Source organism: Alexandromys fortis, unplaced genomic scaffold (assembly GCF_014885135.2).
Source record: "Alexandromys fortis isolate MF-2015 unplaced genomic scaffold, M_Fortis_MF-2015_v1.1 scaffold_57, whole genome shotgun sequence".
Taxonomy (NCBI): domain Eukaryota; kingdom Metazoa; phylum Chordata; class Mammalia; order Rodentia; family Cricetidae; genus Alexandromys; species Alexandromys fortis.
In genome coordinates, this window is record NW_026067941.1 from 6,617,167 (window position 1) to 6,644,524 (window position 27,358).

General features: G+C 47.9%; 1 protein-coding gene across 1 annotated transcript in view; it reads right to left on the reverse strand.

Annotated features, from left to right (window-relative positions):
- Atp6v0a4 (ATPase H+ transporting V0 subunit a4) overlaps nucleotides 1-27,358 on the reverse strand; it is a 78,500-nt gene that overhangs the window by 23,168 nt on the left and 27,974 nt on the right. Inside the window, exons 2-11 of the mRNA XM_050147994.1 lie at nucleotides 18,424-18,557; nucleotides 17,208-17,286; nucleotides 16,827-16,921; nucleotides 13,994-14,119; nucleotides 13,361-13,455; nucleotides 11,769-11,895; nucleotides 9,104-9,186; nucleotides 8,327-8,420; nucleotides 4,838-5,050; nucleotides 972-1,122 (exon numbers count right to left, since the gene is read on the reverse strand). Coding sequence (XP_050003951.1) covers nucleotides 972-1,122; nucleotides 4,838-5,050; nucleotides 8,327-8,420; nucleotides 9,104-9,186; nucleotides 11,769-11,895; nucleotides 13,361-13,455; nucleotides 13,994-14,119; nucleotides 16,827-16,921; nucleotides 17,208-17,286; nucleotides 18,424-18,540 — 1,180 coding nt within the window. The 5' untranslated portion in view covers nucleotides 18,541-18,557. The remainder of the gene's footprint in view (nucleotides 1-971; nucleotides 1,123-4,837; nucleotides 5,051-8,326; nucleotides 8,421-9,103; nucleotides 9,187-11,768; nucleotides 11,896-13,360; nucleotides 13,456-13,993; nucleotides 14,120-16,826; nucleotides 16,922-17,207; nucleotides 17,287-18,423; nucleotides 18,558-27,358) is intronic.

The window sequence follows — 27,358 nt, forward strand, 5'->3', positions numbered from 1 at the left end:
GGTCATTTTATTACAGGGCGGAAAAGCCCTGATAGAATCCCATCTTCCATAGGCTGTTTATGGAGGTATTTGGCCAGTGTGGTAAAAGTGGCTAACACAGGACTGGAAGGGTGTCTCTAACTCCTGTATTCTTGTCAGTATCATCTTTGGTCTGTCTCCACCCCAGACAGCACCAGCAGTCACTCACAGGCATCATGACCCCCTGAAGGCCCCGAATTATTGGTCACAAGTTAGAGAAGACTCCGGCTAGAGAAGAATCCTCTTCTCTGTGTGGCTATGGAGCATCTAGTCTACCCCTCTATTTTACTACCCAGGCCTCCATAGTCACATGAAACAAGTCAGGCTACCAAGAATCTATTCTCTTGATCTCAGGTCCTGTGGATCCTTGTCTTTCTCACATAATAATTTCGGAATTGTAAAGATGCTACAGGGCCTTGGCTGACTTGGAGAAGAAAATGAAACCTAGGGTTGGCTCACATTTAAAACAGCCAGGCGTGGTGTTACTCACTTGTACACTCAGTGCTCAGGAGATGGAAACATGGAGATCGTGAGTTCAAGGCTACCCTGGGTTACATACAGGAACCTGACTCTAAACAAAAACATACTCAAAAGGCTGGAGAGATGGCTCAGTGGTTAAGAGCACTGACTACTCTTGCAGAGGATCTGGGTTCAATTCCCAGCACCCACATGGCAGCTCGCACTGTCTGTAATTCCAGTTCCAGGGGACCCAACACCCATGACAAAGCACCAATGCATATAAAATAAAAATAGATAAAATAAGCATACTCAAGGAGGGGTGAAGACAAAAAGTAAATCTTTCATAAGTCAGCATTTACAAAAGCCTTGGGAAACCAAAAGACATTGTAGAACGTCACGGTATAACTGGATTCACCTCCTGCCTCTACTGAGAGGCACACCTCAGCAATTTTCAATTTCTTGCTACCTCGTTGTGCAAGGCATCAGACCTTTACCTGGGTTTATCTCTCTGTAGCTCCCTACACCATAGGCGTCGACAATGTTCTGGAAGCCAGCTGTAAATTTATTAGTCCTGTTGAAGGTGGGAGGGTCCGCTTTCGTCTCCACTTCGGTCATGATGGGGACCATGGAGGAGCCACTAAGTTCCTGCAGAAAGGACAGGTGACCGATGTATATGTTTGAGAACTAAGTACCAGCCCACAGGTCTGGATCTAAGACACAAACTTGGGACATCTCTTGACCCCCCCAAGAACCATGATTCCACCTGTGCAAGGTGAATGTGTCTTAATACTTACCTAATATTGCTTACATGAGTGTATCAAAAGGGAAGAACCTGTCCTGGTTCTCTGGTCGTCCTCCATGCCTTCCAAACACACACACACACACACACACACTCAGCTCTAGGCTCTCTATTCCCCGCCCCTCCCCCACACCTTTCTTCGGAAGCTCAGTCGTTTGGCTAATTCATCCTTTTCTTTCAAGGAAAGAACTTTCTTCCACATCTCACTCTTTTCTAACTGCCCAATAGGTTTTCCTGACTCAGCATCTCTAGAAAAAAATCCATGCACCTACAGATGAATCTCCAATGCACCCCAACTAGGTCCTCCCTGTCCCCTGCCTCTTCCCAGAGCCTCCATTTGCCTAGGTTCTTGAAGTTCTGTGGCTACTATTTCAATCCCTTCTCCTGACTTAGTGGCCGCCATTCCAGCTCTATACGTCTCCCTCCTGAACCCTGGCTCCTGTTCGAGTTACCACCCTTGCCAGGCCTCACCACCTCCTCCAGCCTAGGTCCTTTCTGTTGATTCACCCACCCACCCACCCACGCTGTCCAGTCACTCTTAGAATAAAACAAACCAAAGGCATTGTTCTGCAAAGACTTCCTACAGTCTAAAGAGTGACGTCAAAACACCTTGGCTTCCTTACAGGGTTGACTTAGTCCTCCACTGACATCTTTGTGACCTACTCCTCATGGAAACCAAGACTGCGTAAGTCACCTCCTCTGCCTGACCATCCTCCACACCATCCACCACCCCAAACCCGCACAGCGTGCCCCCAGTGGGACTTCACCAACTAAAGGAGACTTTGCAGAATTTAGTCACACTTCACCTCATGATGCCATGAGGTAGATCTCAAGACAAAGCCCAGTTTAGAGATACGGAAACCGAGGACAGCAGGGTTAAGAAACTGCTCCAGGTCATAAAGCATCTGGAGGAGCTACCCACTCTCCAGTTAAGGGGGAGTAGGCGTCTCCTCCTCAGCAGCAAGGCCCAAAGCCTCCTCTCTATCCAGTACACACCCCACAGCAGCTGAGCCGTGGCTGGCAGAGGCCACAAGGGAAGGGATTGTGACGATGAGGACAGAGCCCAACACCTGTTCTGTCTTCACCCTTCCTAACCCTCCCAATCACACCTGTCCTGGAAGCACCTGGGATACTTCAGGGGGTTGAAGGAACTGCTCTAGCCAGCCTCGTAGGAAGCCTGGCCTTATGACGACACAGGATAACATTGAGACAGGGTCTCCTGTACCCCAAGGCCGGCCTTGAAATAGCTGTGACTCAAGGATGCTCTTGAACTTCAGTCCTTCCACCTCCTGAGTACTGGGATTACAGGCGTCCTCAACTCCCCTGCTAAATTCTAAATTCAATTCTGACCCCAGTGTTGTGGCACCGCCTCCTTGGTGGCCTGGCTCTCCCCATTCTGTGGTGAAAATGCTTCTAAATTATAGACAGGACCAGGCCACTCTGCTATGGAATAAAATTGTTCCCCTAAGCCACTAAGTTGATTCAGTAGGTAAGGGTGCTTGCCACCAAATCTGATGGCCTGAGTTCAATTCCCAGAGTGAACACGGTAGAGAGAGACAGTCAGTTCAGACAAGCTGTCCTCTGACCTCCACGTGTGTGCACCCCCTCCACACACACAAGTTAAATGTAATAAAATGTTTTATTCCACCCCTTACACTGTTCTGAGGGCCTCAGGAGCTTTCTTTTCATACCTCCATCCTAACCAGCCCTGCCCACTCCCTGCACCGGCCTGCCCCTACCCTGTCCCCTTCCTGCCCCTTCCCTGGCCCTACCCTGTCCCCTTCCTGCTCCCTGCCTGCCCCAACCCTGTCCCCTTTCTGCCCCTACCCTGTACCCACCCTGCCCCCTTCCCTTACCCCTACCCCGCACCCACCTTGCCCCTTCCCTGCTCACTGAGCACTCTGCTTCACAATTCGCCCAGAATGCACCCTGCTCTGCCCCATCAGAGGGAAATTCATAATCTGAAAATGCTCCTTCTGTGTAGTTTGGGAATGCAACTTGAGGGTGTTGAGAATGCCCCCCCCCCAACACACACACACACTGAAGTCCTGCTGCCCTGATTCACTCTGATTTCCTATTGGTCTCTGTGCCTCCGTTTCCTTCAGCGGAAATATGGACGGCTTCCACCTCCTTGGCCGTTTTCACCACAAGCTCTGTCTTCAGACCTCTCCACCTGAGAGCTTTACCTCACAGAATTCCCAGGGTCCTCAGCAACATCTGCTCTGATTGCCACAGCTGCCACGAGTCCTCCAGCCCCCAACCCCTTCCCACCTTCCTGGCTAGAGCCAGTTTCCTTCCCTCCACCCAGGCCTCAGTCCAGTGGGGTCACCACCCTGATCCTCCATGTATTGATCCAAGCAAGTGTATCACATTCTCCAGCAGGAAGCAGTCAGGCCGCCCTCTTGGCACCAGAGAGCCCATTCCCACGTGTGGGTCACCCTGGCCCTGTGTGGCTTTGGATAGCCTGAGGCGTCTTCCTGCCTGAGCTGGAATGGCATTGCTGCTGGTCTCACCCACCTAGAACCAAGGGTCGGCCCTCAGGCATTCTTTGGGCTGGGGCTCACTCTTTCATCCATGAGGTCAACAGGTGGTCACAACCAGCTTCTCTCCCATGATGCCCCTCACGGCTGCCTGCGAGCACATATTCAGGGGCAAGCGCCATGTTCATCTCTCTTTCTAGAAAGTCTCCTGGGACTGGGTCGTGTCTCCCCCGGAAGCTCTGGATCCACTGTGCCCAGGGAGAGTGTCACAGATACATGAGGAAGTAGCAACCAAACACCATGCGTGGCTTGGTGCTGCAGCTAGCACGTTGAACCAAGTATGCCTTTGAGCTCTTAGTACAAGGGTTCGGGTGTTGTGTCTCTCTAGCTAGCCCATACCGCTATAAGGTGATGGGGGCACCTACAGTCATACTATGAAAACCACCCTTGCAGCCGGCAGAGGGGCAGCGTGTGAGCACTCACAATGTACCACCTGAAAAGTGAGTGAGTGCCACAAAGAAATGGTGGCAGCTTTTCAACTGCTGGAGGGAAAAAAAAGTTTCTCTCCTATGCCTTAGCAATGAGTTAAGAATCGAAGGTAAAGGGACTGGAGACATAGCTCAGCCAATCGAGTGCCTGCCTAGCAGGCTCTAAGCCCTGATTTCAGTCCCCAGCAGTGAATAAATCAGGTGCAGTGGTGAGTGCCTGGAGTCAGTTCAAGGTCAGCCAGGTGGTCAGCACATGGTCAGCTCTATACAGACAAAGGCAGACAGATCTCTATGAGTTCAAGGCCAGCCTGGTCTACAGAGTGAGTTCCAGGACAGCCAGGGCTGTGCAGAGAAACTGTGTCTTGAAAAAAAAAAAATCAAGTCATCCTCAGTTACATAGAGAGTTGGAGACTCTCTGTTATATGAAATACAGTCTCTATTTTTTTTTTAATGTGCTGGAGGTACAAGATAAGGAACAGTTCTACCTCAGAGCCACTTGTTAGCTTGTTCACACCCCAGACAGGATGAGCAGGGGCTGGGAAGACCAGACGTCATTGGCCTCTTGTCCCCAGCCGCCCCTGCCACTCACTCACCATGCCCTGCTCCAGCGCCTTCTTGATGTGCCTGGTGTCTGCCACTGGGAACCAGATCTCGGCGATGATGCACTGCTGGGTGACGTCAATGTTGCACATATTCAGGACATGGTAGACGGCCTTCATCTTCTGCACTTTGATGACCCAGGAGTGCCAGTTGGCAGCAGCTTCCTGCAGTAGGCGCTGCCGGTGAGACTCTGTTTGGGTAATGACCTGGCCGAAAGCAAAAAGAGAAAAACAATAGGGGTATTTGATAAGATGGTGAAAGCGGGGGTTCATCTGCCATAGTGGCTTCCCCTGCTTGGAAAGAGCACGTGATCAGTTTGTCTCCCCTACCCAAGGTTAGACCCTATGAGCAAGGCCTTTTCTCCTTTTTCCTCCTTTTCCTCTAAGCCATTTGCTTGCTCTTCCTCCTGCTGTTGCTCTAGGTTGAACTGTGTGTCCAGTTAGGAGGAGTGTGAGCCTGGATCTAGAGAGGAAGGCACCCAAGAAGTTCACCATGGGAACCGCGGCACTGATGGGAGCAACGCATCCACTAGCCAGGGCCATCAAGTTGCCAGTGGCCACCAGATGCTGGGTAGGACAGGAAGGGTCCTCCCTCAGCCTTCTCAGCAAGAGCCCTACCCAGGTGGTACCTTGATTTTGGACCTCTGGCCTCCAGAAAGAACTGTGTGTGAGAGTCTATGTCTAGTACCTGAACCTACCCACTGTGGTCATATGTTACAGTCAGACCAAACAGTCTCCATGATAAACCCTTCAATAAATGCCAAGCGAGTTCATGAACGGGAAACTTGGTGCTCATAAAACTCCTTTGATGGAATTACATTTCCTGTTTTGACAAATAAAACAGGGTCATCTTTTTCAGTCCCCTCTCATATGTTATAAAAGACAGTTCATGAACGTGAGACCTGTAAGACACAGGCCTGCACGTGTGTCTTGAAGGATCACTTGTGGCTGTAAAACAACTCAGTCTGAGGATTACCAGGAGACAAAACCACCGTGGCACAGATAAGTGTTCACTAACCTTACCACAAATCTCACCCTAACAAGAACACCTGCAGGCATGAAATGGCACAGTGTGTAAAGGTGCTTATGGTCAAGTCTGACTTCCTGAGTTTGATTCCCAGAGCCTACGTCATGAAAAGAAGCCATTTTTATAAGTTGTCCTCTGATCTCCACATGCCATAACACAAGTGCTTACACACACACACACACATTGATCTCCATATGCCATAACACATGTGCTTATACACACACGCACACACACACATACACACACATTGCTCTCCACATGCCATAACACAAGTGCTTACACACACACATTGATCTCCACATGCCATAACACATGTGCTTACAAACACATACACACACACATTGATCTCCACATGCCATAACACAAGTGCTTACACACACACACACACACACACACACACACACTGTGATTTTAAAAATCCTGCTCACAGACAGGATTGAATCCTAGAATACAGAAACTCTGAGAATGAACTCCAGAGGAGGCCCTTCTGGCCAGTCGGTCTTTTGACCCCATGCCTACACATGCCTGTTTTCACAGTTTGTCTTACAAGAACAAGTGCCAGCCACTGGAGAGAGCCTCAGATTCATCCTTGGCTATGACTGAACAAGGGAAAGCGGGTCAGTCAGAACTTCCCCAGATCTCTGAACACAGCTGCCCAAGTCCCACTCCACATAAACACAATCAGCCTCATTTCATCCCTGATCCCCATCAGAGTATTTTCAGAGGAGGAATTTCCTGAGGGAAAGAGTTGCTGGGACAGTGGCTAAAAAGGATTAGAGACAATTAAATAAAATACAGATATTCTGGGACAGTAAAAGTGTTCACTGGCCAAAGGCTTTTAAAGCACACATTCCAGGTGTTGTGGCATATACCTGTAACTCCAGCATTAGGAGTCTGAAGCAGGAGGATTGACATGAGTTCGAAACAAGCCTGAATTATGGAACAAATAGCCACCCACCTAGAGCTACACAGCAAGACCCGGTCTCAAAAATGAATAGCTAAAACCTAACTTCTAAACTCACACACTGGAGATTTAAAGTGTCCAGCCTATCCAGTAGTCAAGTGCAACTCTGGGGATCTCAATTTAATAAAAACTGAACAGTGATCCGGGGCAGCGGCTCAGCTGGTAAAGCGCTTGCCTTGCAAACATGACATCAGTCCAATGCCCAGAACTCATTTAAAAGAGCCAGGCACAGTGATGTACGCTAGCAATCCAAGGCTGAGGAGTTAGGGACGGGAGCCCTGGGGCTTGCTGGCCAGTCTGCCCACCTAAGGGGAAGCACTGGTAAAATCAGGGATTGGTGTGGGACAACGGTCTGTATTCTGTCAATTATATTTTAAATAAACGCTGATTGGCCAGTAGCCAGGCAGGACGTATTGGTGGGATAACCAGACAGGAAGTAGAGGCAGATCAATGAGAACAGGAGAATTCTGGAAAGAAGGAAGCCCATTCCTCTGCAGTCCTGGCCCAGAGACAGAGGAAGCAAGATGTGACTGCCTCACTAAATAAGGTACTGAGCCACACGGCTAGCATAGACAAGGATAATGGGTTAATATAAGTTATAGGAGTTAATAAGAAGCCGGAGCTTAATGGACCAATCAGTTTATAAATAATGCAGACCTCTGTGTGATTTCTTTGGGACTTAACGATTGCAGAAACCAGGCAGGACAGAAACCCCGACAACAAGGGACCCTGTCTCAAAGAAGGTAGACGGCACCCCTGAAGAGAATATCTGAAATTGAAATTGTCCTTGGCTTCGACACACGTGCACACACACACACACACACACACACGCACCCATGCACACACATAAGCACACTCATGCATGTGCACAAAACTTAAATAGTAATCAAAATTCAGTCCCTTGGCGTCACTTGTCACGTTTCAAAAGCTCAACAGCCACTTGTGGCCTGACATTACAGCACCGGATCGAGTGGCCTGCAGAGCAGTTCTGTGGCGCGGAAAGTTATCGTGGACTGCACTGGTGGGGAATACCATTGGACGGAGGCCCAGGTGACATCAGCAACCAGTTTGCACGCTGCTGCCATTCAAGAGTAGTCTGATCCCAGACACACGTGAAGTCTATCTGGGATGCATCCAGCACTCACAAGGAAAAACCAGACTCACTGTTTCCACAGTCATCCCAGCCAACTGGTTGCTCCACTCCGCTGGCTGATTGCAGGGTTGCAGACTCGTCAGGCAAAGGCTGGCCATAAAGGGCTTCTTTCATCAGATTAGGGCGGCTGCCTGAGGTGAACAAGGGCTGCGGTGCATTCTAAGCTGAGCAGCATGTGACAAGCATGCAGAATTGTCGGCCCCAGCTCACTGAACACTGCTTTCTAATTGTGCAATCGGTTGCAGTTCCAACCAGAATTGCAAAGCAAACATTCCAGGCAGGACTCACAAGGAAAGGGCAGTGGCCCCCATCAGCTCACGGCCTGAAGCCCTCACTCACAGTGATTAAGTCCTCCAGCCTCACGTTGACGCTGGCCAGCATCTCTCTGCGCTCGACCGCAGACTCCGGGCAGGGGTAGATGGTGGCACGAAACCTGTATTGGACACATTGAGAGGACACACATGAGTCCCTACAGAAAGCCTGCTACAGTCATTTCCCTAACCAGGCCATCACCGACTGCCTGACACTGCTCAAGGGGCCTCCTGTGTGGTCATTAGAAAATGATTCACAACAGCTGGGCACGGTGCCTCATGCCCGTAGCAGGAGGATTACAAGCTCAATGCTTCTACAGAATGAAGTCAAGGCCACCCTGGGGGTATGCCTCCATGGGAAGAGTGCTTACCTAGCATGAGTTGAGTTCCTGGGCTCACTCCTCAGGACCACACACACACACAGAGATTGGTCTACAGAAACAGCTGAGCCATGGTACCCATTTTCTCCTTTTCTGTTTATTCTTTTTCTGTGCCAATGAGTCAAACCCAGGGCCTCTAGCATGCCAGGCAATGCCCTCCCACCATGCTCCAGCTCCAGCCTGAGGCTGCCCACTCAACAAAGTAGAACAAGATATACTCTGAAACAGGTTGTGTCTCTACCTAGTACTGCCCTGGTAGTATCCTCACAACTAGTAACAGCTGGCTGCACTTCCAGCATCCTCCTAAATGGTCTTCAGAAAGTTATTCTGAAATCCTCGTCATCCTCAGAGAGGGCGTGTCATTCCACATGGCTCCACCCACTCCCAAGCCCACCACCAGGACAGAGCGTGACAGCCTCACTCACCCATCACAGATCTTCTTGATCTTCAGCCTGAGCTGTTCCCCTTGATAAAATATGATGAATATATTCTTTTTCATTTCTTCTTTCTGGAATATCAGGAAAATAAGGTTATTTCCCCTCTTTCTTTCCTTGCTTCCTTCCTTCCTTCCCAGTGTTGGAGGTGGAACCCCGATGTAAACATTCTCCCCTGGCAGAACATAAATCATAAACACAGAAAGGACTCTAACAGCTGCTTTGCTTGCTATGTGCCAGTGACCACAGCCGGGCTTTGAATTCTGTCTGTTCTCATTCCCACAGGGAAGAGGTGCTCACACCTAAGAAAACACCTCCAGGAGGGGCTAGGATATGTAATGGATTTCATGGTTCAGAACAGCAGTGGCTAGCCTGGGCATCAGAAGCAGCTGGAAACATCTGCACATCACAGTCTGTTTGGTACTTCCTAAGGGAGAGCTGTGACTAGTAGTGACTCACAGCTACTGACGAGGCACCCTTAAGAACACCACTTGGGCTGGGAGTGGAGTGGTGGCACTCGGAAGGAACGCAGAGGCAGGTGAATGTCACAAGTTTCAGACCAGTCAGGACAAAGGAGTGAAACCCTGTCTTAAAACAAAAGGAACAGAGACAAAACAAAAAGCAAAAGCCACTATTTCGGGCTAGGAGTAGCTCAGTGCCTGGGTGCTTGCCTAGCTAGTGCAGAGTCATGAGTTTAGTCCGTAGCAATGCAAAAGTCATTTGTAAAGAGGCGAGTATGGACTGAAACAGGGCTGCCAGTTTGTAGTTGTTTTTCATTTGAGGGAATGGGGGAAATTATAAAACTTGCTGTTGAAGGTTCCGATCCAATAAACTCATCTCATGCACTCGGCGTCCCAGCATCAGGGGCCACCTCAGAGGGAAGCCACTTGTCAGGACCAGAAAGGGTCATGAAGGCATCACATACCCTTCAAGCCTACCTTCCTTAGATTTATATTATAAAACTAATTCATCAAGAAGAAAAAAGCCACATGCATAATCCCAGGGCTACAAGGATGAGGAAGAGGGCATTGAGTTTAAGCCAAGCTGGGAATACACTGTTTCAAAACCACCACCACTACCAAAAGGTCCAGGAGCAGAGGGATGCAGAGGCTAGGTAGGGTAATTGGAAACAAAATGTCCAGAGATATAGCCAGAGAGTCACATCCTGATGGTCCCTCAGAGACAAATGGGTATACATGATCATAGGAACAGGGTAACAACTGCTTTGCACAACTTCCAAACTTCCTCCACCCAGGGAAGCTGTCCGGTCTTTTTCAGAATCTTTGAGGTCATCTAGACTCTAGATTCACTGGACTCAGGGATCCATTCCGACTTCCAGCACCTGCTGTGTGACCCTCCACGACCTGGATCATCTTTCTCCATATGTTCCCTTTATAAATGCTCTCCCATCAAGACAACTACATGTCAAAACTTGACTGTCAAGTGACAATCCAATTTAAAATAACCATAGAAGCCAAGCATGATTGGCCCATGCATGCGATCTCAACACCGCACAGCAGGCAAGAAGACCAGGACTGCAGGCCTGTCTCTGCTACCTGGACAATCCAAAGCCAGTCTGGGCTACATGAGACTTTATCAAAAACAAAAACAAAACAAAACAAGACACACACGGACACAAATAATAAGACTAAAGGATGCACGGGATTAAGGGTAGAAATTTTCTTATTTTAAACAAAAAAGCAAAAAACTCATTTCCATGTAAAATTATTACTGCCCGTGGTTAGAGAAAAGCAATACAAGAAGATAGTTTAAATATACTGGTGTACTTACTGGAGAGTATGTTTTGTATATTTTAAAAATTATTCACAGGGAAGAGCGTGAACTGCCCCCCCCCACTATCACAAATTATGGGATCAAGTTTCTCCCAGTGGGGTCAGCACAACCCAGATGCAATGAGCAAGCCTCACTCTGGGAAAACCCTGTCATCTCCTCCCCAGATAAATACATGTGTCTTTTTTTAAGATTTGTTTTCTATTTTATTTTAATGGTGGCTTTCTTTTTTCAATCAAATGAAATTTAAGATTCAAGTTTTTAGCATCAAGCCTGGAAGATTACAGACTTGGTTTCTGGGAGTGAAAGAACAAGAGCGTTTAAACGTTAATTGGAAGGGTGCAGGAAGGCAATTACTGGTGGAATTACCAGCGAGGAATGTGTAGCCTTCGGGGAAGAAGCCTGAGGGCTGTAGCAGCCAGTTCCATCTATCTTACCAACATCTTCGGGATGCTGTAAGAACTGCAACCGCAACCCTTAGGTTCCACCCCGGCCAAGCGAGATCCCAGGTGACTCTGCAACCTGTGTGCACCCCGAAGCTTGAGAAAGACAGACTCCAGTCGTCTCTGGGTGCATTTGTGAAGAAAACAGCTTCGGCCTCTTGTATAGTAAGGTTCTAGAAGCAAGATGCCCACACACTTTGAGGAGTGAACCAACTACGAGGTGTTAAGAAGAACTGGTCCTTAGAAGGGCCCTTCAAACATACTGAATTTAAAAGGTGGGGCCTGGGGAAAATAGAGAAGAAAAAGAAAGAAGAAGTGGGCAGGAGAGGACACAGATACTAGCTGGTGGTGAGTGAGCTGTCTTTAGTGCTAGGGACTCCAGGAAGCTTGCACAGCCCTTTCTGGAGGCCTGACACACCCACCGTCACGGGATCCTCCAGAAGCGTGTCCATCTCGCTGAACTTCAAGTACACGTTTCCCCGGCAAACTCTCCACAGCAGCCTCTCGAAGGAAGCCATCCTCTCCCTGTGTATCACGCCAGCCGTGAACCTAGACAGCAGCAAGAGATAACACTGAGGCCCAGGGCCCGTGGGATGACGGGAGCTGCTCACAAGCCACACATCCCCCCTGCCCACAGCCTGTTGGATTGTCTGTTTTCTTCGATACTGTGTCCTTAATCATTGCGATTCTATCTATGCTATAGTAACATTACGTGGTCTATAATACTATATTATATACACATAAATATATAATACAATAAACCATTCCTATGGTGTTATAGTCATTGTCAGTAAATGTTCAATGGTCTGTATGCACCCTTATTTTTCAGAAGCAATGTATTAAGAAACACACACTAAAAATATTTTAAAAAATAAGAAGATAAAAAGAAATACACACTGATATCCAAATATCTCTGTTTACAGCATCCTGGTACTTAGATAACTGCTGGCTTAAATGTCTAACATGGTCTTCAAAAATGTAACTTTTCAATGGTTTATTACTTTAGATAACGTTGATCTTTTATTACCTTCAAGTAAAATATTTATATAAATGTCATCTTCTTTCCATTTCATTTTGGGTTTTGGGTTTTTTGTTTTGTTTTTGAGAAAGGGTTTCTCTGTAGTCCTTACCTGGAAGCTCTCTATGTAGACCAAACTAGCCTGGAACTTGTAGAGGTCAGCCTGCCTCTGCCTCCAGAGTGCTGGGATTAAAGGTGTGTGCAACCACAGTCAGCTCCATTTCAAATCTCAATAAGCTCACAAATATTTACTGAATAAAAAATTAGGGGCCTCCAGCCACAATGTTCATTAATGTTTTAAACTTCATCGACCTCACATAAACACTGAATGCACCCCCATTTTTTTAAATATTTATTTATTTATTATGTATACAATATTCTGTCTGTGTGTATGCTCGAAGGCCAGAAGAGGACACCAGACCCCATTACAGATGGTTGTGAGCCACCATGTGGTTGCTGGGAATTGAACTCGGGGCCTTTGGAAGAGCTGGCAATGCTCTTAACCTCTAAGCCATCTCTCCAGCCCCTGCACCCCCATTTTTAACTGCCACATATTTTCATGAATATCATGCCATAGTTCTACCACTTAGGGTTCATTTGCCTGCTCAACTTTGTCATCCCTAACAACATTTGAAAACTCCAAATATATTTTATCAAACACAAGGGGGGCGGGGTGGAACATACCTACCTCCTAGCTTTGTCCCAAAGCTAGAGAAGAGTCACAAATAAACCATGAAGCCACATCCGCCCCATATGGGAGCCCTGTACACAGGCAGGCACTCTCCAGTTTGAAGCCATGAGCATAGTCACGAACAAGGGCTCTCCCTCGCTCACCTCACCAGCCTTGTAGGTTACCCCCGGGTCTGTCCCTGCATGGAAGCCTTGCATTCATACCCAGTTCTCCCTCAGTTGGGGAGATTTACCAAATACCAGGTATCAGGCAAAAGACCAGGAACCTACCCACACCCAACTCTTAGGACATGGAGTGATACTAACCCCAACTTCCCAGTCATGAACGCAGGTATGGCTCTTAACTCCAAGAGACCCGAAGTGTCTTCAACAAAGAAATCGTCAGCTAAGTTGGTTTCTGTCTGAAAGACAAACACCAGCCCTGTCATCAAACACAGGCACCTTAGAAGCACCCGGACCTCAGGCTTTGATAAGGAAGCTTTAATCTTCCACAGATGTTAACAGAAGTGAACAAGAAAGAGCTCCTTGTCAGAACAAAAACCCCCAAACCTTCCCACCCCAACCCTAAGTCTACTCAAACCCCATCCTCCTTGTTCTGGCTCCCCTTCTCTTGGGTCATACTTTTCTTATTGAGACAGGGTGTCACTATGTCACCCTAATTAGCCTAGAACTTGATCTATAGACCAAGCCTGCCTCTGCCTCCCAAGCAGTGGGATTGAAGGTGTCACCACCATGCCTGACCCAAGTGCCATCATTTTTTTTTTTTTTTTTTTTTTTTGCATTCCCTTGAACAGGAATCACTGTTGGAGTACTCCCCACTTTGCTGATAGAATGGCCACGGGCCAAGAAACAAAGTGTTTTATCCATAGTCCAGACCAGCCAATTTTTAAAACAGAAACTTGGGGATCCGAGGAAAGGACCCCCCCCCCCAAGAAACACCTCAAAAAAGTCCTGGGTCTTCTTTAGGAGGTATTTGAGTTCTGTCAGTTCCAGAAAGCTCTTCTTCAAAGCCTGTTGGCTCTGGTTGGCTTCCTGGAGCTCTCCTTCCAGTTTCTCCAGAGTACTCTGCGGAGGGAAGAAAAAAATAAGCCGAGTTAAAAGTGCTGTGACCCTCATCCTACACACTGACCCTGATCCCGAGAACCAGAGAGCAGAGAGGCCATCCCCGTCAAACTACAGCTGAAGCTGGGCGCTCCAGTCGGCTGTAAATTCAACATTCTTGTGGAAGGCAGCAAAGGCCTGACAAACACTGTCTGGAGTGTCATCCTCCGACAGTGGCAATCCACAATCACTGAAGGATGAAGGAGAACTCTTGAGGAACTCATGGTGTCTTGTCCCCTTTAGGTAAGAAAGTAATTTTACAGTTGGAAATCTAGGTTAAAATGCAAGACAGGAGAGTATTCTCCCCCCTCCCCCCATGACCTCTGCCCAGTTCTACGTGGATCCATGGATCTGAAGAACCAAATTCAAACAAGAGATAAGAGGCTACAGAGAATAGTGAGAAAAAAAGCAAGAAGGCAGAACTGAGTCAAAAACAAAACAAAGCAAAAAAACCCACAACAATTTATTCTCCTGACTGAGCACACACACGAGAGAATAAAGCTTGTATGAAACCTGATGGGAAAAATCACCAGCAAATCAGGTCGGACACACACACATAAATCACATGGCAGTCAATCATAGAATAGTCTGGAAAAACAACTTTTCTGTTTTGTTTTAGAATGTTCAAAGAGGTAAGTAAGAGAGGGTGTTCCCTTCATTAATAAGGAAAAATAATAAATGGTTAAACAGCAGTTACCTCAAATAAGAAAGCAGGCAGCGGACCAGCAAGATGGCTCCGCAGGTAAAGGCACTTGCCACCAAGCCTGACAACTCAAGTTCTAATCCCAGGCCCCACGGAGTGAAGGAAAGAACCAACCCCTGCAAGTGGTCCTCTGACTTCCATACGCACATCATAGTATGTGCACATCCACACTCACCCGAGAGACATAAAGAAATGTAAGAACTTGAAAATCAGACAGACATAAAAAGATAACTATTAGAAATCTGGAAAGTGAAAAGATATAGCTATTCAAATTCAAAGCCCAATAAATGAGATGTAGTACATTCTACACATGATTTGTAAATTTAATATTGAAATGTAACAGTCAGGCATGGTGTTTCACACCTTTAATTTCAGTACTTAAGAGGTGGAGGCAGGTGGATCTCTGGGAGTTCAAGGCTAACCTGGTCTACTTAGTGAGTTCTAGGACAGTCAGAGCTGTATAATGGACACACCGTATCTAATAAGGAAGGGAGGAAGGGAGGGAGGGAGGGAAGGAGGGAGGGAGGAAAAGGAAAAACCTAGGTCACTTATTTAAAAAAAAAACTTTAAAATAGAATGGAGAGCTGGGCAGTGGTGGCACACGCCTTTAATCCCAGCACTTAGAAGGCAAAGGCAGGTGGGCCTTTGTAAGTTTGAGGCCAGCCTGGTCTACAGACTGAGTTGAGTTCCAGGACAGCCAGGGCTACACAGAGAAACCCTGTCTTGGGGGAAATTACAATAGAGAGGACTAGAGACTGGGCTCAGTGGGTTAACAGTATTTGCTGCTCTTGCAGAGGACCTAGGTTCTGTCCAGCACCCACATGTTGGCTCACAGCCAACTTAACTCCAGTTCCGAGTGATTCAAAGGCCTCTCTGTCCTCCATGGGCACCAAGCACGCACATGGTGCATATACATACATGCAGGCAAACACTCAGACATGTAAAATAAGTATACCCAAGAAGGGCTGTCTATACCAATGATGCTACCTTCCCCTCTGCCTCCTGAAAACAAGTGTATACTGTCAGAAAAAACTGAATGCTGGGATTTGGAGCAGTGAGACTTGAAGGTGCCTGTCTCGGCACAGTTGAAGAGTTTACAGAACAGTCAGTTAAACCAATCAGTCAGAGTCCAGCTGGAGGAAATTTTTTTTTTTTAAGTTTAAAAGAGCCAGTTCACAAACTTTGTTCTGCCAGGCACTTAAGAGGAACACATCCCGTTCAGCCTGTCCTATGGTACCACATAGATAAGACTCCACTGCCTGTGAGAAACTTCTATACTCAAAGGAGTTCGAGGCCAGCCTGGTCTACAGAGCTAGTTCCAGGACAGCAGGCACCAAAAGCTACAGAGAAACCCTGTCTCAAAAAAAAAAAAAAAAAAAAGAAAAGAAAAGAAAAGAAAGAAAGAAAGAAAGAAAGAAAGAAATCCCTCCTCAAAGTGGGGCGAGCTTGCTCAGAGCGGTGTTGAGAAAGGAAAACAGCTCCCTCCCCAATCGGCATAAGAGGCCCTAAAGTTGTACCCTGAGATTTTCCTAGGACACTATCTTAGTTAGGGTTTCTTTTGCTGTGGTGAACGGCAGGAACTCAACCGGGGCAGGATGCTGGAGGCAGGAGCTGATACGGAGGTCATGGAGGGGCACTGTTTACTAGCTTGTTCCCCATGGCTTGTTCACCCTGCAAGAGCCCAGGACACGCTACCTCCACCATGGTCTGAACACTCCCTCATCCACACTAAATAAGAAGATACGCTCTAGGCGGGCCTACAGCCCCATTTTATGGAGACATTTTTCTCAACTGACGCTCCCTCCTCTCAGATAGCTCTAACTTGTGACATGCTGACATAAAACTAGCCAGAGCAGACACAAAGTAGCCCCCAAAAAGGAACTATCACCTACTTGTTCACATGTAAAGAATCTAAAAACTACTTGACCGTCCTCAGCTCAGGGGATGTTTGTAAAGCGAGGCTCTTACCTCCAGGGTGATCATTTCTCGGGGGAGAGGCGTCTCTGGCTCCTTCTCGGGCGTCTGGATTACAATCTCGTTTTGCATCTCATCTTCCAGAAAACCTGAAGGAAAGCACAGATATCACGACTTCCCAGAATCCGGAAGTGGGGGTCCAGCAGAAGAGGTGCCTCGGGCCAGCTGAGTTATCTGGGCTGCTCTAGTTCCTGACCCATGGGGAGTGGGGGGGTCCATCCTCTTTCCCACGTTGGCTTGGCACAGCTCTCTGCCATGTAACGCTTCCTGAAGTGGTTCCCAAGGCAGAGGGTGCGGGGAATCACGGTAATTAAGTTCTATAAACTAGCTACCGCTTTTGGTTCACAGTTAGGCAACGAGAGGAAAGTGGCTTACGGAGGATTCGCTCCAGCGACTCGCACCTTCGGACTTCATTCACAAACTTCCTCTGGAAGCTGTTCACATTTGCATTGAGCTGCAGGAAAGGGGAAGCACGGGCTCACGTTAGGGATCTGCAGCTACCAGTGTCTTCCTCCCCTCACTTCATTACCCTCTGGACGCTGGAGACTGCTGCTAGCAAGGCGTTAGGAACACACATGCTGCGCACGGGATGTATGAGTCCCGGCAAGTTGCACCTTCCATTCCTACCGTCCTCAGTGGGGTCAGGAATACGAGGGGATCGAGAACACTGTACAGGTCTACAGAGTGCATCCGGGTCATCAACGAGAATTCACCCTCTGCTGTGGGTAACTCTCAGCTTAACCTAATAAACATTAGGCCTAGAGAGAGGGCTCAGTGGTTAAGCGCACTTTCCGGTCTTCCAGTTAGGGTTCCAGAAAGCAAGTCAGGCAGCTCACAGTCACGCCGCCGAGCCCCAGCACCAGGAGACCCAATGCCTCTGACCTCGTGAGCACCACACTCAGATGTGTGCATGCATGCCCACGCACACTTACTCATGATAAAGATAAAATCTTTAAAAAAAAATTGTTAGTGAGGACTGGCCTCTGGTCGGGTGCTATGCTAACTAGCAATGCAAAGGACAAGACCAGGGCCTCCCACGAGGGAGCCAAGGTTTGACTTTGACCTTGGTGAGGAAATAAAAAAGGACTTATTTTCTAAATTGGACTCAGTTAAAGCTTGGCAAAGATATAAACGGCCCCTAAGGAGCAACACTCCTGATAGCCCATCCCTAGAGTGCCATTACCGGAACTCAGTGTCTGAAGCAATTGCCAATTCCAGGATGGATGCGTTGCCTCTAGTCTGACTAGTCAGAGAAAATAGATTCTGCATCTACTTTGAAAATTGGTAATTCTCTATTCACTGCCTAGATCCAGTATGTGGAGATGCTGTGCAAGAACTGAAACACCCACTCACTGAACTGCAGCTTCAAAACATTCCTAGAGAAGCGTCGGAGGAGGAGGAGAGTAGAGAGTGACCCGCTGAGGGTCAGGAGAAATCTCGGCCGGAAGGTCCGGGCCCTGGAATTCCGCCTATCCTAGCTCTGGGCTCCTCTTCCAGCAGAGTGTGTTTTGTTGCTTATCAGGAAGCATTGTGCAAGGGCTATCCATTGCCACCCCACCTTCCCCTTATCTCCAAAGAATGCAGCACCTACATCTTTGAACTGAACCAAGCCAAGCTCTCCCAGCTCAGCTACACAGCAATAGGCAGCCTCCACCTGGAGAAAGACTTGGGATAAACACATCTCCTCACTTCGAAACACAGATGCCATGTTGGCCCAGCCTTAGTCTGGAGGGGAAAAAAAGAGAGAGATAGAAGGTAATAAATATATGAAAATCTTAACATGATTTAAGTTAGGATTTAAAAAAAAAAAAAACTCACTGGGTTCTAGCCCAGTAATAGAGTCCTGACATAGCCATGTCTGTTCACTGAACACAGCCTAGCTCAATCCCCAGTGCCTGCTAAACCACTCACACATACACAGATACACAGACAAAGAGAGACAGACAAAGACAAATAAATCAACATTAATGAACCCAAATCACCCCAAATTGAAACTTGGGAGCACCAATATGATGCCACATCTGGAAGAAGTGTCCCACCCCCACCTCCACCTTGACCTGCTAGTTACAGCTGTGCTCTGAAAATAACAAATTCCCCTCCAGCCATGAGTATGCAATGTTTACGTTGAGACGTGGAATGAGTTTTGCCTGTAGACTTGGATTCTATCCCCAAGATGGTGTATTGTGTGTGTGTGTATACATTGCAAAACATGGAAAGCTAAAAGTTCCAGCGCCAAGCCTTTCAAGTGCTCAGGCTGGGGGGACGGGACTTCCAAGGTTGGTCAGAGAAAAGCAACTAAGGCCCTGGCTCTCCCAGCTGCTTCCCAACCACTCCGTGTACACTGTAAGGAGCCTACTCGAGGCTGGGGACAACGCATTCCAAAGTGTGGCGTGTGACATTTGTGACTCACATTCCCGCACCTCCAGACATTTAGCATGGGCCTGGGAGATTGCTTAGTGGAGAAAAATGCACCTGCCACCTGGCCAGATTTAACTGAGTTCAATCCCAGAAACCATCAAGTAGAGGGAGAGAGCCAGGTGCGGCAGTACGTGCCTTTAATCCCAAGGCTGGAAGTCAGAAGCAGGTGGATCCTGAGTTCAAGGCCAGCCTTGAACTATGTGTGTACATACATACATACATACATACATACATACATACATACATACATACATAGAGAGAACAAACTTGCAAAGAGTCCCAAAGTTTTCACTAAATATCACATCAGGTTCAGACCCAGGAGGGTCCCTCCCACACCTGCGCGTTCAGTAAGAAGCTGCCTTTCCTGTCATCTTCTAGCATCATCACCCGCCACTGCTACCTCATCTAACCCCACGGCCCAAGCCAGGAAACCCCTAAGGTCTGCAGGTCCAGGTCTCCAGCCATAAGGCCCTGAGCCTCCTTTCCTCCCTGGCTGGCACAGACTCCCCTATTCTTGTTTCTGTGTGACTGCCAGAGCCTGGTACCCCAGGTCCCGCCCTGACTCCACTGAATAGCTCTAGGCTCAACTCCAGATCCTGGGGTTCAGGACCCTCTACTTCAAGGCTTCCCAAGCCTTGACCCTTCCCCTGGTTCCATCCATGAGGGACCCCTCTCCCCAACTCTCTTCCTCCACGATTCCATTTCCAAGCCTCCCAGGCTGCCACCTTCGGGTCTGGAGAACCAGAGTTCTACCTGTTCTAAGTGAGTCCTCACACACAGTCTTCTGTACCCCTAGAGCACTGATTCATCTTTTCTGACTGTGCACCCCTCTTTCCCATCCCCCTCCACCAAACCCTTCTCTAGAACTCTTCTCCTGGACCTTTGGGGCCCACACACCACACACTCATGAAACAAAACAGTCACGGTACCCAGGGCACTGATTTCCTTTAGTGTCTCTGCTGGAGCAGAAGGCAAGGGAGGATGCTTTCCTGGGTTAGGAAGGAAGGCCAAGACGCTTTCCAGTGGGTGCAGGCAGTGAATGGGGGCCTGTCCACAGGGGAGGCCCCGAGAGGGCCCCCATTGCTTCTCGCCATCGTTTTCCTTAGTGTCAACCTAGAAAACCGCTGGCCTCTAAGCATCGATTTCACTTCATAACACTCGGCAGGTCCACGGCCTGCCAGACCCCAGGCCTGGGCCCCAGCAGGATGAAGTCTAAGACTCACAATCAGGCCAAGTGGAGGCCCCAGGAGTGGCCTGTCTGCTCGGCTTCACGTCTTCACTCCCCTCTTTCTCCCTAATCCTGCACCTACCTCAGGGCCTTTGCTCATGCTCCCCAGCTGAGCCGGAGCCTCAGTCTTTCCCCTCCACACCCCACGTGGTCCTGCCGCCGTTCCATTCTCCCATTAGCCCTCCCAGACTACCCTGCCTCCTGTCTGCTGCCGATTATCAATGACTTGCTTAACAGGTGCTCAGTTTCTCCATATCTCCATAGCTAGCAAAATCCCGAGGCTGGGACTAATCCATTAGCTTAGCATAGAGCAAGCTCAATATTAATCACAAAGTAATTGTCAAAGAGGATGTCCTGACTTTTCCTTAAACCCCGCCCCAGAAGTCCACCAACTGGAGCTGCAGTTTTGCCTTTGGGCACCAAAATGAATCAGAAAGGGATTTTTTTTTTTCTATTCTGTCTGATAAACGAGGCAACACGTTCACAGAACTATAAGACATTAGTTTCATGCAGACCAAAAAGCACAACACCAAGACCTTTCTCACCTGAGTTTCCTTGGAGCTGGTTTGGGTGGAGACCCACTGCCCAATTCCTGCAGCAGGGAGTGCCCAGCAGCAACAGAGGCAGCAGCAGCAGGCGGCAGCCACAGTCAGTTGTGGCTTTCAAGGTGGCCCAGAGCCCAGTGGCAGGGAGGCTGCCTAGCCTCTCCCTCTCCACACACTGTCCCAGCTCCCTCTCCAGAGGCCACTCTGTTGTATCAACACATCCTGCAGTGGGTGAGCTCAAACCTGCCACACCGGCCAGCCCTGCTCCACCCTAGCCCCAGCGGGCCCCGCCCTCAGCGTTGACCTTGAGTCCCCACCGCCAAGCAAGACCGGAGTTCTCTTGGGGGTGACTTGCCCCACAGGGAACTGAGGTTGGGGACGAGGTTTCCTGGGGCCTTAGAAGGGCAAGACAAGACAGCAGGCTAGTTCAACTCCTACACAAATCAAAATACTCCTTCAGTCACAAGAATGAAGCTGGGTGTGGCTTACTGGTAGAGCACTTGCCTAGCAGGTAGGAGGTCCTGGGTTTGATCCCGACACCGCACAAAACAGTAAGAATGAAATCACATTAGGAAGCTGGTTTAGAAGAGAACAGAGCATCTCATTCACTGTCCGTAAGTACTTCCCCAGACGCTGTGTTCCTCAAGGCGAAGAGGCAGGCAGGTGGAGCCTTAGAGGAACCAGCAGGTGAAATTCAGCCTCCCAAGGGCCAACGCTGCCATTTATTTTGCGGTGATGAGAAGACCAGAGCGAGTCAGGTTTCTCTGGGCTCAGAAATTTCCTCTGCAGCAGCCACCTGCCTGCCTTGTTGTGAACGAATTTTCCAGAACAGCTTTTCCAGGTGGTTGTGTGCCAGTTCCCTTTGGGTACCCACCGAGGGTCCCCAAAATGCACCCAGTGGGTCCTCAAATGAGGAGTGTTTTTTAGTTGGTCCTCCCCCCACCCCCACCCCCCGTTTTATGGTGTGTATGTATGTGTTTTATTTGAGACAGGGTCTCACGTAGCCCAGGCTGGCCTTGAACGTACTAGGTAGACTTTCTGATCCTCCTGTCCCCTCTCCCCAGTGCTGAGAGAGCAGGCATGTGCCACCACCCCTGGTTTATGTGGTGCTGGGATTGAACCCAGGGCTTCATGGATACTAAACAGGCACACTGCTGTCTGAGCCACATTCCTAGTGCTTGCTTTTCAGTGTTTTTTGTTTGTTTGTCTTTTTGTTTTGTTTTTCCGAGACAGGGTTTCTCTGTGGCTTTGAAGCCTGTCCTGGAACTCGCTCTTGTAGACCAGGCTGGCCTCGAACTCACAGAGATCCACCTGCCTCTGCCTCCCAAGTGCTGGGATTAAAGGCATGCGCCACCACCACCTGGCCAGTGTTTCTTATGGAAAACATTAAAATATCTGTCAGAGTAGAAAGACTAGCCCTAGTGCAAGAACCTTCTAAACACATGTCACTCAACTGCAACAACTCGAATTTTTTGTCATCTAAATTCCACTAATTATTAATACTTTAAAGTTAATGCCATATATCACATAATTTCTTTCAGAAACTGTCAACATGTCATATACCTCTAAAAGAAAAAGATTCTTTCATAGACACACTCACACAAAGTCATGATCACTCCTCAAATTCAACGATAATGCTTTCATATCAAATATCCTACCAGGGATGTCTGCGCTGGCTTTAACTGTCAACTTGACACAGCCTAGAATCACCTGGAAGTTGCTAATCCCACCTCCCACCGGACATGAATAAGATCACTATCACAGTTTAAAGCCAAATCTGAAGCAGGCTTAAATTAAATACTGGCCAGGTGGATGAACTCTAGCCAGGTCTATAATCTGGTTCCCTGGAAATGGCCCTAATTCAAGTTTTGCAGGGACTTAAAAAGGCAAAATTTGTAATTCACTACATTTCCCCATGAGGTCCAATCAGGGACAAACATACATCCTGAAGTACCTTCTGCCTACGTCCAATCAGGGGCAAGAGTACATCCTGATGTATTTCCTGCCCATGGACCTCCCACCCACAGGTGAAGAAGCACACCCAGTGCAGATGGGGCAAACAAACCTGATTAGGGGAGTGAGAGCACCTGGCTTGTTTTCTCCCATAAACAATGGCCTCCAGCATTTTGGGAACCATCTGTCCTTGAACAAGGGGCTCGCTGTCCACAGGCATTTTTGATTCTTAGATTTCTAAAGCACAGTAATTAAAACTTAATTCCTATTAAGGGCCAGGCAGTGGCGGCGCACACCTTGAATCTCAGTACTTAGGAGGCAGAGGCAGATGGATCTCTGTGAGTTTGAGGCTGGCCTGGTCTACAGAGTGAGTTCCAAGACAGTCAGAGAGGTTACACAGAGAAACCCTGTCTCAAAAAACCAACCAAACAACAACAACAATAAAACCTTTGGTTCTCACAAAGTGAGTTAATGAAGAATTATTTAGATCGCTAGTCTGTGGCCATGTCTGGGGGTGTCTTATTGGGAGACCTAGCCCATTGTGGGTGGAACCATTCCCTAGGCAGAGAATCTTAAACCACAGCAGAGAATCTTAAACTACATAAGACAGGAAAAAGCCAGATGAAAGCAACCAAGAAAGAGTGCATTTATTCTATTTTTGCTCTGTAGATGTGATATGACTAGCTGCTTAAGTTCTTGCTTTGACTTCCCCAAAATGATAGACAGGATCTTGGAAGTGTAAGCACAATAAAACATCTCCACCTCTATATTTGGTTGGTTGGTTGGTTGGTTGGTTGGTTGGTTGGTTGGCTTTTTGTCGGTATTTGTGTTGTTGTTGTTGTTGTTTTTTTCCACAGTCACAGAAATGAAACCAGTAGAATATCAAAGACTCGGATGTTTAGTACACTAGTCAGTCCCATGGTTCCCACACATGGTCTAATTAGCACTATTTTCTGAGAACCGCGACAAACAAAACTTCATTTCAGGGGACAGCAGGGAGGACAGTGTGTAGAAAGCTTGAGAAGACTGAGAAGAAGCTGTAGTTTCTAAATGAAAACAGTGGAGGCCATCCATGAGGGTCACAGCAAAACGCGGGCTGAAATCCACGTGAGGAGCCATGGTGGCTGACGCGGCCGCCCTCAGGGTGTCAAATCAGCAGGACAATCCTCGGGTTGTGGGAAAGGGAGTGTAAGAACAACCAGCTTCAGGGAATGGGAGGGTTAGTTAGGTAAGAGCTCAGAGAGGGGCCCCCTCAGGAGGTGGCATGAAACCGAGGTGTGGAAGAATAAAAGGAGTGAGTTTGTTGGGCAGACATGGTAGGGTCCACCTAGAATCCCAGCATTTGGGAGGCAGTGATAGAAGGACCTAGATTTCCAAGCTTGTCTAAGCTACAGAGCAAGGCCTTATCAAACACCACACACACATACAAGCATACACACATGTGCACGCACATGAACATGCGCGCACATATTCCTGTGCTAAGGTCACCCTTGGGTAAGCATTTGTGTGTGATATGAAGATCTCCTTGATCTTCTTTCCCCTTTTCTCCCCTCTCCCTTTTAGAGAGGCCTATTTTTTTTCTTCCCTAGATTTCCTTATCAATTTTTTTTTTTTTTGCTGGTTTCAGTTGATTTTTTTTTGGGGGGGGGGTGTTGAGACAAGGTCTTGCTATGTAGTCCTGGCTATTCTGGAACTCTCTATGTAAAGAAGGGTGAACTTGAATTCACAGGGATCCTCCTGCTCTGGGTTATCATCAGTTTTTAAACTCATAGTCCTTCCAATCCCCCAACCATCCAGTCCAACCTGCCATCCTTAGAAATATATAGCCATTTCTTTTGCCATGCAAGGTGCACAACCAGATAAACTGTCCAAATTTCTCCCCAATGAGATCTACATTCACTGCGGTCCTCCAAGGATGTTCCAGAGAGAGGCTCTTGCACTGTAACTGTCTGTTTTAAGATATATCGGCCCACGATGCAGAACCATCTAGAAACCCAGTACATACCTTCTCTTACTCTGTCCATGAGTCATGGAGAATTTGCCATGAGTCTACACACAGAGACTTCCAGGCAAAGGCGGCACGGCAAGAGTGGGAAATATGGGCATTAGGGTCGCTTCCTCATTCCGTAACCTGCTAGTCTTCAGTGCTCGCTGAGGTCTGCTCAACACCTCCAGTTGACAATGGAGTCTTGTGTGCACGATCAACCTTACAATTTGATTGTTCAGATAACACACAGTTCATGATGGGCAGTAACGGGTACCTTGTGGGCCAAGAGCAAGCTTCAGTGTCTGCTAAGGCCCAGTAGCAGGCGAAAGGCTGTTTGTCTGAAGGAAAGTACTTTTTCTGTGAACAATGGCAGGGCTTTGCCCCCCAAATCCCAAGACCCTCCACCATAGCTCCCCTGTAGATACCTTCAAAACAGCTCTCTACTTGCTACTGAGAGTTCAGATGCTCTTGAGTCTTCCACATCCTATGGCTAAAGCAGCAGAGGAGCATTGCTTTTCAGGCCATTTGGCAAAAGGGCTAAAGTGAAAAATCCAAACGAGGAAAATACTGTCTCTATATAGTGTTGTAAGAAGGAGCGGCGGGTCTGTGTCCCATCCCCGGCACTCCGGCCGCCTGGCTAGCTTATGCCCCAAAATAACAACACACAAACTGTATTCTTTTAAACACTACTTGGCCCATTATATCTAGCCTCTTTTCGGCTAACTCTCGCACCTGGACTAGCCCATTTCTTATAATCTGTGTAGCCCACGAGGTGGCTTACCAGGGAGATTCTAGCCTACGTCTGTCCTGGGTCCGAGCTTCATGCGTCTGCCTCAGAGAGCAGAGCATGGTGTCTCTGAGCTCACTTCCTCTTCCTCCCAGCATTCTCTTCTGTTTACTCCTCCCACCTATGTTTTAACCTATCAGGGCCAAGCAGTTTCTTTATTGTTTAACCAATGAAATCAACAGATTGATATATGACACTCCCACATAAATATAGAGAGGAGGCCCTCTAAGCACTGTGCCCATTCTTAATTATCTGTGGGGACCAGATGTGGCAGCCTATCCTTCCCCACAAAAGGGCAGTCGTGAAATGCAAACACCTCCGGAACTCTCAAAAGTGGACCTTGAAATTTTAGTTGGACTCACTTAGCATCTTCTGATATGCAAATGTCTTATCAATAAGTCTATAATAGTTTGCTGCTTCCTGCCTGCTAGTTTCAACCAACACAATGTCGTCAGTGTAATGTACTAGGGTGACATTCATGGAAGGGAAAGGTGATCAAGATCTCAGCAAACTAAACTGCAATCAAGAAGCGAGGATATGGCTGGGCGGTGATGGTGCACACTTTAATCCCAGCAATTGGGAGGCAGAGGCAGGCGGATCTCTGTATGTTGGAAGCTAGCCTGGTCTAACAAGAGCTAGTTCCAGGACAGACACCAAAACTACAGAAGAAACCTTGTGAGAGAGAGAGAGAGAGAGAGAGAGAGAGAGAGAGAGAGAGAGGATATATCCCTAATGTAGGATGGTGGAGGTATACTGGAGGCCTTGCCAGCTGAAGCAACGTCTTCTGGAGGAACACAGGATGAGATGAAGAGAAGGATTTACTATATGAAAATGTTTTCATTCCAATAATTTTTCTTACTTACTCTTTCATACTTTCTTTATAGACGTAAGCCACTTGTCAACAATAATAGTTTTATTTCTCCCTTTTCAATAACTTTGTCTTTTACCTCCTGTCTTATTACGTGTCTAGGATGATGCTGTAAAGTGACAAGCAGAGCCATCCGACTTGTTCCTCATCCTGATATTTAACAGAACAAAGGCCCCAGACAGAAGCACTGGAGAAGTCTGGGCAAAGAGTCAAAGATGCATAGGCTAGCAGGGACCTCACGGCATTGTCCTGCACAGTCAGTGATGCAAGGAATAGAAACAAGTGGCCAGGTGTGGTGGCACACATTTGTAAGCCCAGAATTCGGAAAGTAGAGGCAGAGGGATCTCAGTGAGTCAGAGGTCATCCTACCAGCCTGGTCTACACAGTGAACTCCAGGAAAGCCAGAACTACATGGAGAAACACCATTTTGAAAAGGAGAAGAAGAAAGGAGGAGGAGGAGGAGGAGGAGGAGGAGGAGGAGGAGGAGGAGGAGGAGGAGGAGGAAGAGGAGGAGGAGGAGGAAGAGAAGCAGCCTCAGCAGTAGCAGCCAAGCAGTACACACCTTTAATCCTAGCATTCAGGGGCAAAGGCAAATGAATCTCTGTGAGTTTGAGGTCTTGTCTCCAGAGCGAGTTCCAGGATGGCCAAGGCTGTTACACAGAGAAACCTGTCTTGAAAAAATAAACAAAAAAGATAAGGAAGGGGGGAGGGAAGGAAGGAAGGAGGGAGGGAGGGAAGGA